Genomic DNA, 15,804 nt, shown 5'->3' with positions numbered 1-15,804 from the left:
TGGAAACTAAGGTTGTTTTTGCGGATATCACTGAAAGGCCGCATGCAAATGAGAAATGAGGTGTCGAAGGATAGATCCTTCGGTGACACGATAGGTGACGTGGCAGGAGCGGGTAGAGAAGTCATTGCAGGTAAATTTCTGACTATGACTGTGTAGATAAGACTAGAACCAGCTGAGTGTAGTCGCACCCAGCCGGGTGATAATGGAGAAGGGTTGGAGCAGAATTTTATGATCATTCACATCAAAAGCTGTTTGCAAGTCAAGAATAAGGAGGAGGCATCGTTTAGATTTGTAACAATCACTTAGGATGTCATTTATGACTTTGATAAGAGTTGTTTTGGTCTTGTGGTGTGGCTATAAATCTGATTTGAGGAACTGAAACATGCAGATTCATAAAAGATGAGCATGGATTTGGGAGGCGACAACACATTCAAGGACTTTGGCGAGGTACGAACAGTTAAATTGAGTTTTTTGACAAGGTGACCAAACAGGTGGATGAGGGTAATGCCGTGGATGTGGTCTATATGGATTTCAGTAAGGCGTTTGATAAAGTTCCCCACGGTAGGCTATTGCAGAAAATACAGAAGTATGTTATTGAAGGTGAATTAGTGCTTTGGATCAGAAATTGGCTAGCTGAATGAAGGCAGAGGGTGGTGGTTGATGGTAAATGTTCATCCTGGAGTATAGTTTCTAGTGGTGTACCGCAAGGATCTGTTTTGGGGCCACTGCTGTTTGTCATTTTTATAAATGACCTGGATGAGGGTGTAGAAGGGTGGGTTAGTAAATTTGCGGATGACACGAAGGTCGGTGGAGTTGTGGATAGTGCCGAAGGATGTTGCAAGTTACAGAGGGACATAGATAGGCTGCAGAGCTGGGCTGAGAGATGGCAAATGGAGTTTAATGCGGAAAAGTGTGAGGTGATTCACTTCAGAAGGAGTAACAGGATTGCAGAATACTGGGCTAATGGGAAGATTCTTGGTAGTGTAGATGAGCAGAGATATCTTGGTGTCCAGGTACATAAATCCCTGAAAGTTGCCACCCAGGTTAATAGAGCTGTTAAGAAGGCATATGGTGTGTTAGCTGTTATTAGTGGGGGGATCGAGTTTAGGAGCCACGAGGTCATGCTGCAGCTGTACAGAACTTTGGTGCGGCCGCACCTGGAGTATTGCGTGCAGTTCTGGTCACCGCATTATCGGAAGGATGTGGAAGCTTTGGAAAAGGTGCAGAGGAGATTTACTAGGATGTTACCTGGTATGGAGGGAAGGTCTTACGAGGAAAGGCTGAGGGACTTGAGGTTGTTTTCGTTCGAGAGAAGGAGGAGAAGAGGTGACTTAATAGAGACATATAAGATAATCAGAGGGTTGGACAGGGTGGACAGTGAGAGCCTTTTTCCTCGGATGGTGATGGCAAACAGGAGGGGACATAGTTTTAAGTTGTGGGGTGATAGATATAGGACAGATGTCAGAGGTAGTTTCTTTACACAGAGAGCAGTCGGGGCGTGGAACGCCCTGCCTGCAACAGTAGACTCGCCAACGTTAAGGGCATTTAAGTGGTCATTGGATAGACATATGGATGAAAATGGAACAGTGTAGGTCAGATGGTTTCACAGGTCGGCGCAACATCGAGGGCTGAAGGGCCTGTACTGCGCTGTAATGTTCTATGTTCTATGTTCTAGATCTGGGACAGTAATTTGCATGTACAGGTGGTCAATGGTTCCTTTCTGAAAAGAGGTGTGTGATGACAGATGATTTGAAGGGGAGGGGGCTGAACCTGAAGAGAGAGAGAGAATCGTTAATATTGTTAGCTAACATGGGGACCAGGAAGAGAATGTGTGCGTTCAGTAGTTTAGTAGAAATAAGATGTAGGCAGCAAGATGTGGATTTCATCAACATCCTGTTACTCCTTCTGAAGTGAATCACCTCACACTTTTCCGCATTAAACTCCATTTGCCATCTCTCAGCCCAGCTCTGCAGCCTATCTATGTCCCTCTGTAACTTGCAACATCCTTCGGCACTATCCACAACTCCACCGACCTTCGTGTCATCCGCAAATTTACTAACCCACCCTTCTACACCCTCATCCAGGTCATTTATAAAAATGACAAACAGCAGTGGCCCCAAAACAGATCCTTGCGGTACACCACTAGAAACTATACTCCAGGATGAACATTTACCATCAACCACCACCCTCTGCCTTCATTCAGCTAGCCAATTTCTGATCCAAAGCACTAATTCACCTTCAATAACATACTTCTGTATTTTCTGCAATAGCCTACCGTGGGGAACTTTATCAAACGCCTTACTGAAATCCATATAGACCACATCCACGGCATTACCCTCATCCACCTGTTTGGTCACCTTGTCAAAAAACTCAATTTAACTGTTCGTACCTCGCCAAAGTCCTTGAATGTGTTGTCGCCTCCCAAATCCATGCTCATCTTTTATGAATCTGCATGTTTCAGTTCCTCAAATCAGATTTATAGCCACACCACAAGACCAAAACAACTCTTATCAAAGTCATAAATGACATCCTAAGTGATTGTTACAAATCTAAACGATGCCTCCTCCTTATTCTTGACTTGCAAACAGCTTTTGATGTGAATGATCATAAAATTCTGCTCCAACCCTTCTCCATTATCACCCGGCTGGGTGCGACTACACTCAGCTGGTTCTAGTCTTATCTACACAGTCATAGTCAGAAATTTACCTGCAATGACTTCTCTACCCGCTCCTGCCACGTCACCTATCGTTCAGAGAGAGCTTGAAGTGTCAAGTAGAGGAACAAGAAATGCGAATTCAGGGTGATGGTTTGGAGTGGGTGGGGAACAGTTAGGAAGTTAGGCCTGGTGGGTTGGGGAAGGAAGGAAAATAGTGCAAGGCGACTGAACAGATATTTTTGAACGTTGTAACAAAAGGTCCACGAGCTCCTCTCACTTATTTTTGGATTTGAGGGTGGACGAGGCAGGGGAGTGGTTCAGGGTGAAGATTTATGATGGAGAAGATATGCTGTGCGTTTTCTTTGCCTTCCTGGATGATCTTCGTCTAATGCATGGTTTTAGTGAAGAAGAGTAGGACCCTATGATGCTTTATGCGATTGATCCATTCAGGATTATATTGCCAGACAGATGGCCAGATGTCACCGTGCCTTTCTGTTTTATTTTTAATTCTTGCAGGGGTTGTGGGTGTCACTAGCAAGGCTAGAATTTGTTCAATCTACCCTATTTATTACTTCGGCTTAATAATGGAGAATGTAACCTCCAGATGTACTACTCTTAAACATCAGCTTTGCAATATGCAGTATCTGCGTGTCGACTTGCAGGTTGATAGGTTAATTGGCCATTATAAATTGTCCCTAGTATAGGGAGATGGGAGGGACAGGTGGGAATGTGGTAGGGATATGGAATTAGTGTAGGATTAGTATAAGTGGGTGGTTGATGGTCGGCACAGACTCGGTGGGCCGAAGGGCCTGTTTCAGTGCTGTATCTCTAAACTAAACTAAACTAAATTCCAATTTCATATTCTCTTTATCACAAGGCCGTTATCTTTCACCTCTATCATCATTCACCCTCCTTCCTGCCTCAGCCCATCTGCTGCTGAAATGTTCACCCATGCTTTGTTGCCTGCAAAACCGAATATTTCAATGTTCTCCTGGGTGATCACCCATCCTGCACCCTCCAGGAACATCAGCTCATCCAAAGTTTTGTTGCCTGCCCTACATGAAGCCTCTCTCAGGAGCGCCACTGCATTCACTGGTTTCCCAGCCACCAATGCCTCGAGTTGTTAGTTATGATCTTCATGTTCAGACACCTTCATGCGCTCCCCCTGGCATCCGTATAACCGCCTCCAGCCTGAATCATTTCAAGAGCTCTGCTTTTCTCTGAATCTACCTTCTTGTACATTACGCACTTCCATCCCCGACAACTTTCAGTCTTGCTTTTAACCATCTAAACCCCAGATCAGAATTTCCACCGGAAACATCTCTGTGTTTGGCTCTGTGTCAGTTTTTTGTCTAATTGCACTCCTGTTAAACTTCTTTTGATGAATGCTTACTGAAAGTTCTGTCAAAAAAAGTTCTTGCTGGTTAATTGTGTCCGTGTCCTCTCTCTCTGCACACCACGCCATCCAGCCCCAGCTCCCCCACCACCCACCATCCTCACCCCTTCTCCTATAGTGAAATTACTGGTTTGAGACACCCAGGAACAAGTAACCTATATTATCGCTTTTCTCAGCAGATTAGACATTTCACTTTTATGTTTTTGTAAAAGCAGTGAAGAATTTGTTCACCTGAACACAGAACCCCGACATCCATACTGTCAGTGAGAGACGAATTCAATGTGAATAAGCTGCAGTTCTGGAGCTGCAATTCGTTTCCTTCACATTGGACATCATTCACCCAGACGGGTCCTTCACTCTCTCCGTCCTTTGAATAGTTATAAGCGGCTGTCGCTTCACCGCAGCCCAGCTGTGTGCAGACCACGTTGGCATCATTCAGGGTCCAGAGTCTATCCTGAAATCTCCACCAGCTGCCGGTGTGGTAAATCTCCACTCGCCCATCACATTGGCTGCCTCCGTTCGTCAGCCTTAGTGACCAATTTTCATCTACAATATTAAACACATTGAGAATGGAAGCAAAATGTCTCATAATTTACTGCCACCAGAAAAGTTATTAATGTTCATGGTTACTATTTCTGTCATCATTGTCCAGAAGGCTTGTCAGAAGATATTATTCACCATTACCTTTTCTCAGTAAATACATTTTAGTGGCATACCGAGTAGCTTCCGCTGACTACACTGAGCAAAAAGGGTAAAATTAAGTGGGGTTGAGCGCGGCAAATACTGCCTATAGATAAGTGATGAGATTGAAGGGTGGAACAGGGATTTTAAATGGCTCCTGACAGATGACAGTTCCTTTTAACCAATATGGAGAGAAACAGACAAGTGTAAGTTGACACAATGCTTCCGATAACGTCTTAAATCGCCTCACAGGCAATGAAGCACTTTTGATTTGCAGTCACTAATGCAGTAGGTGACAGACCCGCCGGACTGAAGGTTGTCCTCCTCTCCACATGTACTGATATTTCCTGCTCTCGCCCTACACTTGACAATATCATCAACGTTTCTTCCAATTTCTCCTCCTTATCTTCACATGGTCCATCTTCAATTCTTCCATTCCCTTCCTCAACATCTCTGTTTCTGATTCTGGGGATAGGTTATTAACCAATATAAAGGGTAAGCCCAGTGACTCTCACAGTTACCTTGTTTATGATTCCTCACACCCCGTTTCCTCTAATAAATCTATCACATTCTTCCACTTTCTCCACCTGCATTGTATCTGTCTGGTGATGCAACCTTCCATACCAGTGCTTCCAGATATGTCTTCCTTTCCCCTCAACCAAGGACTCTCCTCACGTCCTCATCCACCCACCATAGTTGATTGGGCCCTCAAGCACGTCCATTCCATTTTCCATACTTCTGCTTTCACCCTTTCCCCCTTCCCAGAACCATGAAAGGATTCTGCTTCTTCTCACCTTCCACTCCACCAGCTTCCATATTCAACACATGATCTTCCACCATTTCCACCACCTTCAATGTGATGCCATGACCAAGCACATCTTCCCCTTCCCTCCACTTTTAACATTCTGAAGGGACCATTCGCTCTGTGACATCCTGATGCACTCTGCAATCATTCTCAGCACCCCTTCCCACAGGAGCATTCCATGAAAGCGCGGGAGATGCTGCCACTTCCCAGTTACGTGTACTTTTCTCACACCCAAGCCCCCAAGCACTGCTTCCAAGTGAAACAGCGATTTACTTGTAATGCTTCTTCGTTAGTATCCTGCATTTACTCTATTGACTAATCATGATGCTATCTCCTTTACATTGGCAGACCAAACACAATTAAGTGATTAGTCTGCAAAACACCTTTGTTCAGTCTGCAAGCTTTACCTTCAGCTTCCAGTTGCCTATCATTTTCATTCTTTATTCAACTCCAACTCTGACCTCTCCATCCACTTTCCCCTACACATTCCCAATGAAGGTTAACATAAGTTTGTGGAACAGCACTTCATCATTCCACGAGCTTCCTTACAACGTTTGTGATTCAACACTGAGTTCAGCAAATTCAGATCTTATTCCTTACCCCTTTTCCTACTTCCAATGTACACCTATAAATGTGCTTTTTACTTGGCCCATTCCAAATCTATTTGCTTTGCATTGTCCCTTTTGCCATTTAGTCTCTCCTGTCTTCTACCATATCGCAGCCTATTCCTTTTGTTCTTTCCTTGCTTTCCCCTTTCTTTAACAACTGTTAAATCTCTATGTTCAGATTAAAGATCCGCAAAATGAAAGGTTGATATTGTTTCACTCAACATACATGCTGCCAGATCTTCTGAGTATTTCCAGCACTTACTGTTTTTATTACCTATATTTTAAATTGTGAAATGTGGGAGCACTTTTGCATAGAGCAATGTCCCACATACAGTGATCAGATAACTGAGCAGATAATCTGTTATATGAGGGTGCTGGCTGAGAGATAAATGTAATCCTGGAAACTGGCAGAATTGTAATTTACATCAAGTTTGTGAAATAATCCAAGACATAGCACATTGGTGAAATAACGAGTTACTTCACTCACTATAATTTTATTGCACTTGGTGAAATGGAAATTAACATTTATCTCACGCTATTTAGCTGGAATAAAGTTCACAGTGTTTTCTATTATACAACTGATCTTTGCTGAGAATTCCAGATAATTCATATTTGAATTGCCTACATTGATAACAGTTTCAATGCTCGATCAACATTTCCATTCTATGGCAGTGGTCCTGGGAGCATCTTGCTGATTCTATAGCCCTTGAATAATGCCCTAGATTTACCCGGAAAGAGGTATTATATGACGATAAGTACTAATAACGAGACATTGTATGCATTCAATGTTTATTGGAGTGAAGCTCTTGGATGCATTTGTAATTTAATTCAGACCAATAAACCCACAAACACATCTTAGGATCTTAGTGTCAAAGGAAGCATGGGATCAGAAAAACTAGTGAATCAGCGACCTGTGGAAATAGTCAATGATGCTTGACAGTAGAACATTTGGTGCATTTAACTTCAATTGACTGAGATGACTCACCCGTACAGATGACACTGGCATCATTTTCATGTGAGCAGCTAAATTGATCCCAGGATGAAACAGGACAATCCCACAATCGCGTCTCGTTTCCCCGACACTTGTAATTTTCCTTCCACATTGGACCGGTTCCTTTCCCAAAGTGAGCTCCTCCTGGGACTGAGCTTCCTGTCCCACACTGAAGATGCTCACAGACCACGTTGGCGTCTTCCATATCAAAGTAAAGGTCACACAGCGTCCACCACTGGTCTCTGTGTAGCACCTCCACCCTTCCAGAGCATCTGTTCATCCCATCAACTAATCGGGGTCCATGTTTCCCTGTATTGGAAACAAATCCAGATCCAAATAATTTATAAATCATCCTCCACATAGAAACAGCAAAACGGAAAATAGGTAAAAAGTTGTATCTTATCTACCACGATCATCTATCCATACTTTACACAAATTATCTATTCAAAACAATTCAAATTACTACAGCAGCTCAAAAGCAAAATACTGCGGATGTTGGAAACTGAAATAAATCAGAAAATGTTGGAAATACTGAGCAGGTCTCGCAGCATCTGTGGAGTGAGCAAGAGAGTTATGTTTCAGGTCTGTGTCCTTTCATCACAATAATTACTGCAGAACCTCGTTAAGAAGTTGGATGAACACTCAAAAATTAAGAGCTCTTCTTGCAAACGTTAATAGATTGTTGGTCTCTATCTCTTGGGTCTTGCAATATAGAAGTCAGAAGGATGTGATGTTTCTGTTGTATTTGTTGCCGCTTTTGGGTACCGCACTTCACAAAACCATTTGCTTTGGAGGTGGTTCAGGACAGAGTCACCAGAATGACAACAATGCTTAAAGCGTTACATTATGAAGACAAGTTGCATAAACTTTGTTTGTCGTAGATTAGATTTAGATACTTTAGAGCTTATCTAGTTGATGTGTTTAAAATGTTTAAGGGGTTTGACAGATGCGCGATAGAATATTTGGAGAACGAATATCAAACAAGGCCATTTAGGAGCTGCATTTCTTTTTAAGGGATGTGGGCATCTCTGGCAGAGGTGGCAGTTATTGCTCAACTCTATTTGCCCTTGAAACCGATGTCAGGACCTTCATTTTGTACTGCAATTGTCTGCATGTGGAATGTTCTTCTGCAATGCTGTTAGGCAGTTACAGTTAAGGCAAAGGGTGTAAACAAAAATTGTACCTTTTGCTGCATGTGTTATAAACAGAGTGGGAAGTTTATAATTTGGTAATTAGTGGCTAAGACTGAAATATGGCCTTAACATTTAGAATTTAACTTGAACTTCAAAAAAAAAAAAACTGCAAGGCAGTTCATTGTTAGCAGTTAACAGTGCAATTCAGGTGAGCAGTGAGAAGTTAATCAGCTGTGATTGCCCGAATAGAGGTAAATACTGTAAGCTGGAATCTGTCTAAACTGTGGCAACTTGAATGTGCCCGAAAAGACCGATGTAAGTAAACTTCAGGTACGGTACAGAGCGTAAACACAGTTCACAATGTTGATTGAATTCATTAGGAACAAAGTGGGAAGTTGGAATTTGCTAAGAGTAAGAAGAGGGGGAACATGCTTTTTTTTATTATTTCACAGGGGATGGGGTGTTGTCGAGGCTGGCATTTCCTATCCATCCCTAATTGTCCTGGAAATGATTGTGGTGAGCCGTCTTCTTGTACCAATGCCGTCGATGTACTCTCGCTACACCCACAGAGCTGTTCGGAAGGGAGATCCAGGATTTTGACCGAGGGACAGTGAAGGAATGATGATATAATTCCAAGTCAGGATGGTGTGTGCCTTGGAGTGGAAATTTCAGGCGGTGATGTTCCCATCCATCTGCTGTCCTTGTCCTACTAGATAGTAGAGGGCGTGTGTTTGGATGGAGGTGCTTTGTTTTGTCTATTAAGCTTGAGTAAGTGAATGGAGTCACCGATTTAAAACAGAACCACAGCCAGCAGCAGCAGAGTCTATTGGGAGAGGCAGATAACAGGCAAATAGAGGGGAAACTCCTTCAGTGAAGCAATTGTTAGGTCAGAGTATGAGAGGGCGTGGGTAAGTTGCAAATAAGTATTACGTTAATTGGTGAGTGCTTCGTGTTTTGGCTTTAGCTAACCAGTAAAGTAGCTTTCAAACTAAAAAGCAACTGCACATAATTTTACGTCTAAAATAAAGACAGACTAAGTTCTGGCAAACCAGTTTTTTTTCCGGATATTGGAAATTGTGAGAAACTGAACTGTCCTGAGGGAACATGTCTGTAGCAGATGTCTCTATCTGGAAACTCTCTGGCTCAGGGTCATAGAGCTGGTGTGGGAATTGGAGAAACCCCAATGGGAGCAAGAGGTGCATTGGACAGTTTGCTGCAGATTTCAATCACACCTTGTAGTGAGCTGCAGGATCAGAATGAGTTTGTTGCAGCTTATAGTGCACAGTAATGGAAATCCATATGAGATGGAGATCGAGGATATGCAAAAAGTGAATCTATCCAACAGGAACAATGTACTGGCTATTTCTGAGGATAAGGATAAAGTCTGTCAGAAGGACAGCCAGAATGTTGACCTTGTTACCTTGGAATAGGAAGCAGTTCAACGGGAGGAGGAGTGGAGCATAATGTGATACTTTTAAGTGATTCAATAATTGGGGTATTAAGACTCCCACACAGTATTTGCCCAACTTGTGCAAAGTGAGGGATATCTCAAAGCAGATTGCAAGAATGGAGGGGAAATATCCATTCCTTGTGGACCATGTATGGACTGATAGCATGGGAAAGAGGAGGCAAGAGGTTCTTTTCAGAGAGTACCAGGAGCTGAAAGAAAAAAGAAGATCTCAAGGATTATTATACAAGCCGCTTGCACATTGACATAGAAAAAAAGATGAGGGAGATGAACACGTGGTTGAAGGTTATGGTGTTGGAAAGAGGTGTTAAATTTTATGGGACGCAGTCACCTGTACTGGGATATTAAAGAACTATTCTGCTGGAATGTGCTTCACCTGAATCGGGTTGGGATCAGGGTCCCAGAATAAAGGATAAATAGGGTTGTTACAGGAACCTTAAACTGGCAAATGGGTGAGGGGAGGTTGGTGGGAGACGGGGTTAATGGGTAGAGCACAGTTGGAAATGTAGTATATCTAGGTAGTACAGGGAAAGGGATAATTGAAAGATGCAACATTTGAGTAAGACCATTTTACGGTTTTACATCACGTGCATTTGCGCTGAAAATAGCAGTTGCTTTCTTGATAATAGAATTGTTAGAAATATTGGCAGACCTCGACGTTTTGGGCAGTGCACTCTGTCCATTGTCTGGAGAAATAATTGGATCTGGTGGAAGCTGTCCGTTTATATGCAGTGCAGAACGGGAATGTGGACAGGATCTTACTACTGATAGGTTGTTACATGTTCTTGTTCTGGCTGTTATTGGTCTGTTAATTATATTCCCTGGCGGGCAGCCATAAAGGCGGGGCTAAAGTGTTGTGAGTCGAAAAGACTTAGCAGTTGGCAGGAAAAAAGACAGAAGCGTAAGGGGAGAGCCAACTGTGAAACAGCCCCGACAAACACATTTTTCTGCAGCACCTGTGCAAGAGCCTGTCACTCTGGAATTGGCCTTTATAGCCAGTCCAGGCGCTGCTCCACACACCGCTGACCACCCCAGGCGCTTATCCGTCGTCTCTCGAGATAAGGAGGCCAAAGAAGAAGATGATAGGTCAGTATATGCCATTGTTCGTGCTGCTGATTGGTCAGCTATTGTGCATCGTGGCAAATCAATCCATACTACTGTTCTGGTGGTGGTATGTTGGCGGCAGAGCAGGTGTTGGTGCGTTTCTTGTGTAGAAAATGCCAGATATTCACTGAGGAACAGGCCACTGTTAGGGGGACAGTATGGTGTTTATTGATCTCCATAGCTTCCCCAATGCAGTGAATGGGACAAGACTGCTATCGTCAAGCAAGCTCAACTCAATGACCACCGCATTGAATGGTCCAATTCAAAACTCCACCTTGTCTATACTAGACCGGCATGCAAGACACAACAAAATCAAAATCATGCAAAAATTCAAAAAAACAACATTGCTCAGATCCTCGTGAATGGCAGCGATACAAAGAAAAACAAAGGATGACAAAACAGATCACAAGAGCTACAAATTTTTGACAATAACTTCAGAAATATATTGTCATTAAGAGCAATGTGGTCTCATTACAATGGCAGTTGTGATATAAATGAAAATAAGGAAATGGCAGGAATTATACATAATTACTGTGCATCAGTATTTACATGGACAGAACTTTTATTAAGGTTCCTTGTTGCCACACGTGGCCACATGCTGCCCTGACGTCGAGGACAGTCACTCTCATCTCACTGCAGGAATTCATCTTTCTCATTCATGTTTGTACAAACGGTGCAATGAGGTCTGAAGCTGAATGGTCCGAGAAAACCCAAACTGAACATCAGTGAGTAATTTATTGGAAAATTCTGCTTGATAGCACTGTAAACAACACCTTCCATCACTTTGTTAATGATTGAGATCAAACTGCTGGGACAGTAATTAGAAAATTGCAATTGTCACACGGCTATTTGAGAAAGGTTAGCGAGGGAAACGAGGACATTATAGATTGGTTAGCCTAACAGCTATTGTCAGGAAATTACTAGAGTATACATTTAAAGATGGAGTGTCTGATCACCTTGAAAAGTTACAGCCAATCAGTGAGAGCCAGCATGGATTTGTAAAAGGTAGATCATGCCTGATGAACCTGATCAATTGTTTTGTGAAGGTAACTAAAGTAGAGGGCAGGGGAAGCTCAATGGATGTTATTCAGATGAACTTCCAGAAAGCACTCAAGAAAATCCCTCATAACTGATTGTTGGCTAAAGTTGAAGGTCATTGGATTCAGTGCAAATTATTAACTGCTTAGGAGGCTGACAGCAGGGATAATGTGCAGACAACCTAACTGGCAGGATCTGATAGTGCCGTCCCACAGGAACCTCCACTATTTAGTAATGATTTAGATGGCTGGATAGAAAGCCACATATCATTGACATATTCAATATTGCCATTGAAAAAAATCAGCCATATTGCAATCATGTATATTTTAAGCATAACTTAACAAAAAAAATCAGTAACTGTGTAAAACTATTTCAAGTTTGGCAATTGTGAGGTGTCCAATTTGGACTTTAAAAGGTTACAGAACTTTCTAAATGGTGAAAAGCCGGAAGCAGCACATGGAAAAGAGACTTCAGGCTCATGGGCAAGTACGGGAACGAACATCAAAACAACTAATGGAATGCTGGGATTTATATCTAGAGGATTGGAATGCAAGGGGCGAGAAATGATGCTACAGGGGCAAAACAAAAACCCTGGTCTGGCCACATCTGGTGTAGTGTTCAGCTGTGGGCAATACATTGTTAAAAAGGATATATTGACCAGGGAGAGTATGCAGCATAAGGGATACTGGAGTTCTGAAGAAGGATCACTGACCCGAAACGTTAACTCTGCTTCTCTTTTCACAGATGCTGCCAGGCCTGCTGAGCGGGACCAGCATTTCTTGTTTTTATTATACTGCAATGATTCCTTGGCTTCAAGTGTTTCTGTTTTCTTAATCAATCATGAGATGTGGGTGTCGCTGGCAAGGTGAGCATTCGTTGTTCATGCCTAGTTGCCCTTCACAAGTGAGTGGCTTGTTCGGCTATGTCAGAGGAAAATTAAGAACCAACCACATTGCTGTTTTTCTGGAATCACATCTAGGGCAGACCAGTAAGAATGGCAGATTTCCTCCACGAAGGACATTAATGAGAAAGATTTTCTTTTAATGACAATCGACAATAGTTTCATGGTCACCATTACTGAGACTAGTTTTCAATTCCATATTAATTAACTGAATTTAAATTCCACTAGCTGCGGTGGTGGGAATTGAACCAGTGTCCCCAGCATTAGCCTGGGCCTCTGGATTGATAGTCCAGTGACATTAGCACCACGCCACTGCCTCCTCTCATTATGAAGAAGGATTACCGAAACTGTGGGTGGGTTCCCTGAAATGTGGAAGAGCCTTGTCCTTTAACATTCTTAGCCTATGCCGTTCAGCAGCAGGAAAGTCTTTGGGAATTCTGCAGGTGAGCTACTTGCCACAGAATACCCATCATCTGACATGCTCCCGTCGCCTCAGCATTTTTCTGAATGGTGAGGTTCCCTGTCACTGACAAAACCCAGCAGGATTTGACAGTGGTAGTGAATTCACTGATTATAATAGCTAGGGGAGGTGTTATTCTCTCTCTTGTCAGAGATAGTAATTACCTGACATGGAGGTGGTGAGTGTGTTACTTTCTACTTATATACCCAAGTCTAAATAATGTCCTGATCTTGATGTAAGTGGGCATGAATTGTTTCCTTATTCGAGTAATTATGAATGGAACTAAAGATCATGCAATCAGCAGCAATTTGCCCAACTTCTGACATTTTGATGGTGGGCAGGTAACGGACCAAGCACCAGAAGATAGTTGGGCCTCAGAGAACAAACAGGAAATACATTTTTATATAATTGTAGTGGAAATCTGGAACATTCCCTAACAACTCCCAAAGTAAAGAGCTGTGGATGTTGCATCCAATCTAAATTTTCAAGACTAATATTGACCGATTTTTGTTAGCTCGGTGTATCAAGGAATCTGGTTCAAAGCCAGGTAAAGAGACTTGAGGAACATATCAAGTATGATCTGATTGAATGCTCGAGTAGGCTGGTGCAACTGAAAGCTCTGTACTGATCATGTGGATATGTGTCTGATCCTGTCATATTTAGCGTATAAAATGCACACATTCTATAAATTAACTTTGCAATCTTTCAATTCAGGCCTGATTGCACTGAGCAGTGCTAAAGAACAGCCGTTCGTTTATACCCTGTAAGTGTTAACGTGGGCAGGGAGGGTTGAAAGGCTATTGAAATGTCGGATCATTCGTGGTGCTCACATTAAAGTATCTAAATTGGCCAGTGCATGTTAATTTAGTCAACTCCCGACTGTTGCAGCCAATATGCAATTATAGATATACATTCGGTGCAGTGATAAATAAACTTGCGGAAATTCTGCTTCTTGCAGAATAATGTTCGGATTTAGAAACATCTTGTTGATCAACTATTGTGGGTATCTTGAACCACGTTACACCAGACCTACAGCAGTAATCGTAAACGAAAATGACTCGTTTAAATATGAACCTTTTAGACAGAAAGACGGCAATGTCACCTTCCTCAGTTTTCCAAATATTAAGCAGGAAGTTGTCTGCTTTTCAGTAAGTCTGTACTCACCGGAACAGATCACACTGGCATCGTTCCGATGGCTGCACTCCTGCTGAGTTCCTTCAAAAAGACGGCAGTCCAATAAACTTGTCTCGTTTCCGATGCATTCAAAGATATCACTCCGTATGAGCCCAATGCCCTCTCCAAAATGAGCATATCTTGGTGCAGACATGGCGACTCCACACTGCAGCTGACTACAGACCACATTGGCGTCTTTCAGATCCCAGTCAAGGTCACACACTGTTCCCCAGTATTCACCATACTGGATCTCCAGTCTGCCTGAGCATGGAGAGTCTCCGGATGTTAGTCTAGGAGATCTGTGATCTGAATAAGCGTATTATATCATAATAAGTATAATACATTAATAATCACAATAATACAAATATTTATATTTCAATACACATCCGATTAATCACAGATCTGGCACTATTCGTTCTCAGATCGTTCCATTCTTTTCAAAACTGATGAATCTGTGTTTTCTGTATCACTACTGCTTATACTGTGACAGGACCATAATGTTTAAATTTTTTATTTATTTATTTATAACTTACCCAGTCGCCGTGACTGTAACTGAGGAACACGCACTGTATCAACAGTTGGAACTGGGTAAAAAGTATTGTGTGGCAAGAACTGGTACAAGGAGTCCTGTTGCTCATGTTTAACATAAATGGTTCAGACTCGTAAAAGGGAGGTACAATTATAATATTCATCAATGATATTTACTTGGGACAATAGTTTCATACTAAGGCAGATTGTGATAAAAATACATGACGTTAACGAAATTGCAAATGAATTTCAATGCAGATAAATGTACACTTATGCATTTGGGTAGGAAGACTGAGAACACAGATTCCTTGGACAATGATAATCTAAATTGCATCGAGGAGCAATGGGATTCGGAGGTACAGATATAAAAATCAATAAAATAGCAATAACAGGTTAACAAAGCTATAGAAAATACAAAAAGAGATTGATGTTTATTTATGAGAAATACGTTGAAAGGGGAGTCATACCCAGCACAAGGAAGGATTTGCTGTTGATGGGAGTTGTTTGATTGGGTGCTAACTGGTCAGTGTTTCCCTGCTTTTCTCGACAGTTTGTAACAGGGCAATTTTCCACCATATCAGTTGAATCCTAGTGTTGTATCTGTACCGGATCACCTTGTCTAGAGTTGTAGCTTGTTTTAGAGTACTGTTCTTCAGCACTACAGCTATAATGTTATCGGGCCCTAAACCTTTGCTTTGTGCTGTGCGCTCAGCCGCTTCTTAATGTTGTGTGCCGTAATCTTAGGAATGGACCGAAAAATAGAAAGCATTTGCACAGCGATAGACCATTGGCATGGATTCTCACCTTTTGTCAGTCTGAATGACTACCTTTAACCCACACTGTGTTGACTGTTTTGTAGACA

At 42.3% G+C, this 15,804-nt stretch overlaps 1 protein-coding gene across 1 annotated transcript; it reads right to left on the bottom strand.

Moving 5' to 3' along the window:
• Positions 1 to 2,530: 2,530 nt before the first annotated feature.
• Positions 2,531 to 14,609, bottom strand: LOC137362387 (scavenger receptor cysteine-rich type 1 protein M130-like). The gene is made up of 4 exons (XM_068026797.1): positions 14,406 to 14,609; positions 7,132 to 7,446; positions 4,474 to 4,598; positions 2,531 to 2,680 (listed from the first exon to the last, which is right to left on the bottom strand). Exons 1-4 carry the CDS (start codon positions 14,566 to 14,568, stop codon positions 2,531 to 2,533), a joined length of 753 nt encoding a protein of 250 aa, XP_067882898.1. The 5' UTR covers positions 14,569 to 14,609.
• Between the last annotated feature and the right edge of the window lie 1,195 nt (positions 14,610 to 15,804).

Source organism: Heterodontus francisci, unplaced genomic scaffold (assembly GCF_036365525.1).
Source record: "Heterodontus francisci isolate sHetFra1 unplaced genomic scaffold, sHetFra1.hap1 HAP1_SCAFFOLD_56, whole genome shotgun sequence".
Classification (NCBI taxonomy): Eukaryota; Metazoa; Chordata; class Chondrichthyes; order Heterodontiformes; family Heterodontidae; genus Heterodontus; species Heterodontus francisci.
This window is presented reverse-complemented; position numbering and strand designations above follow the sequence as displayed.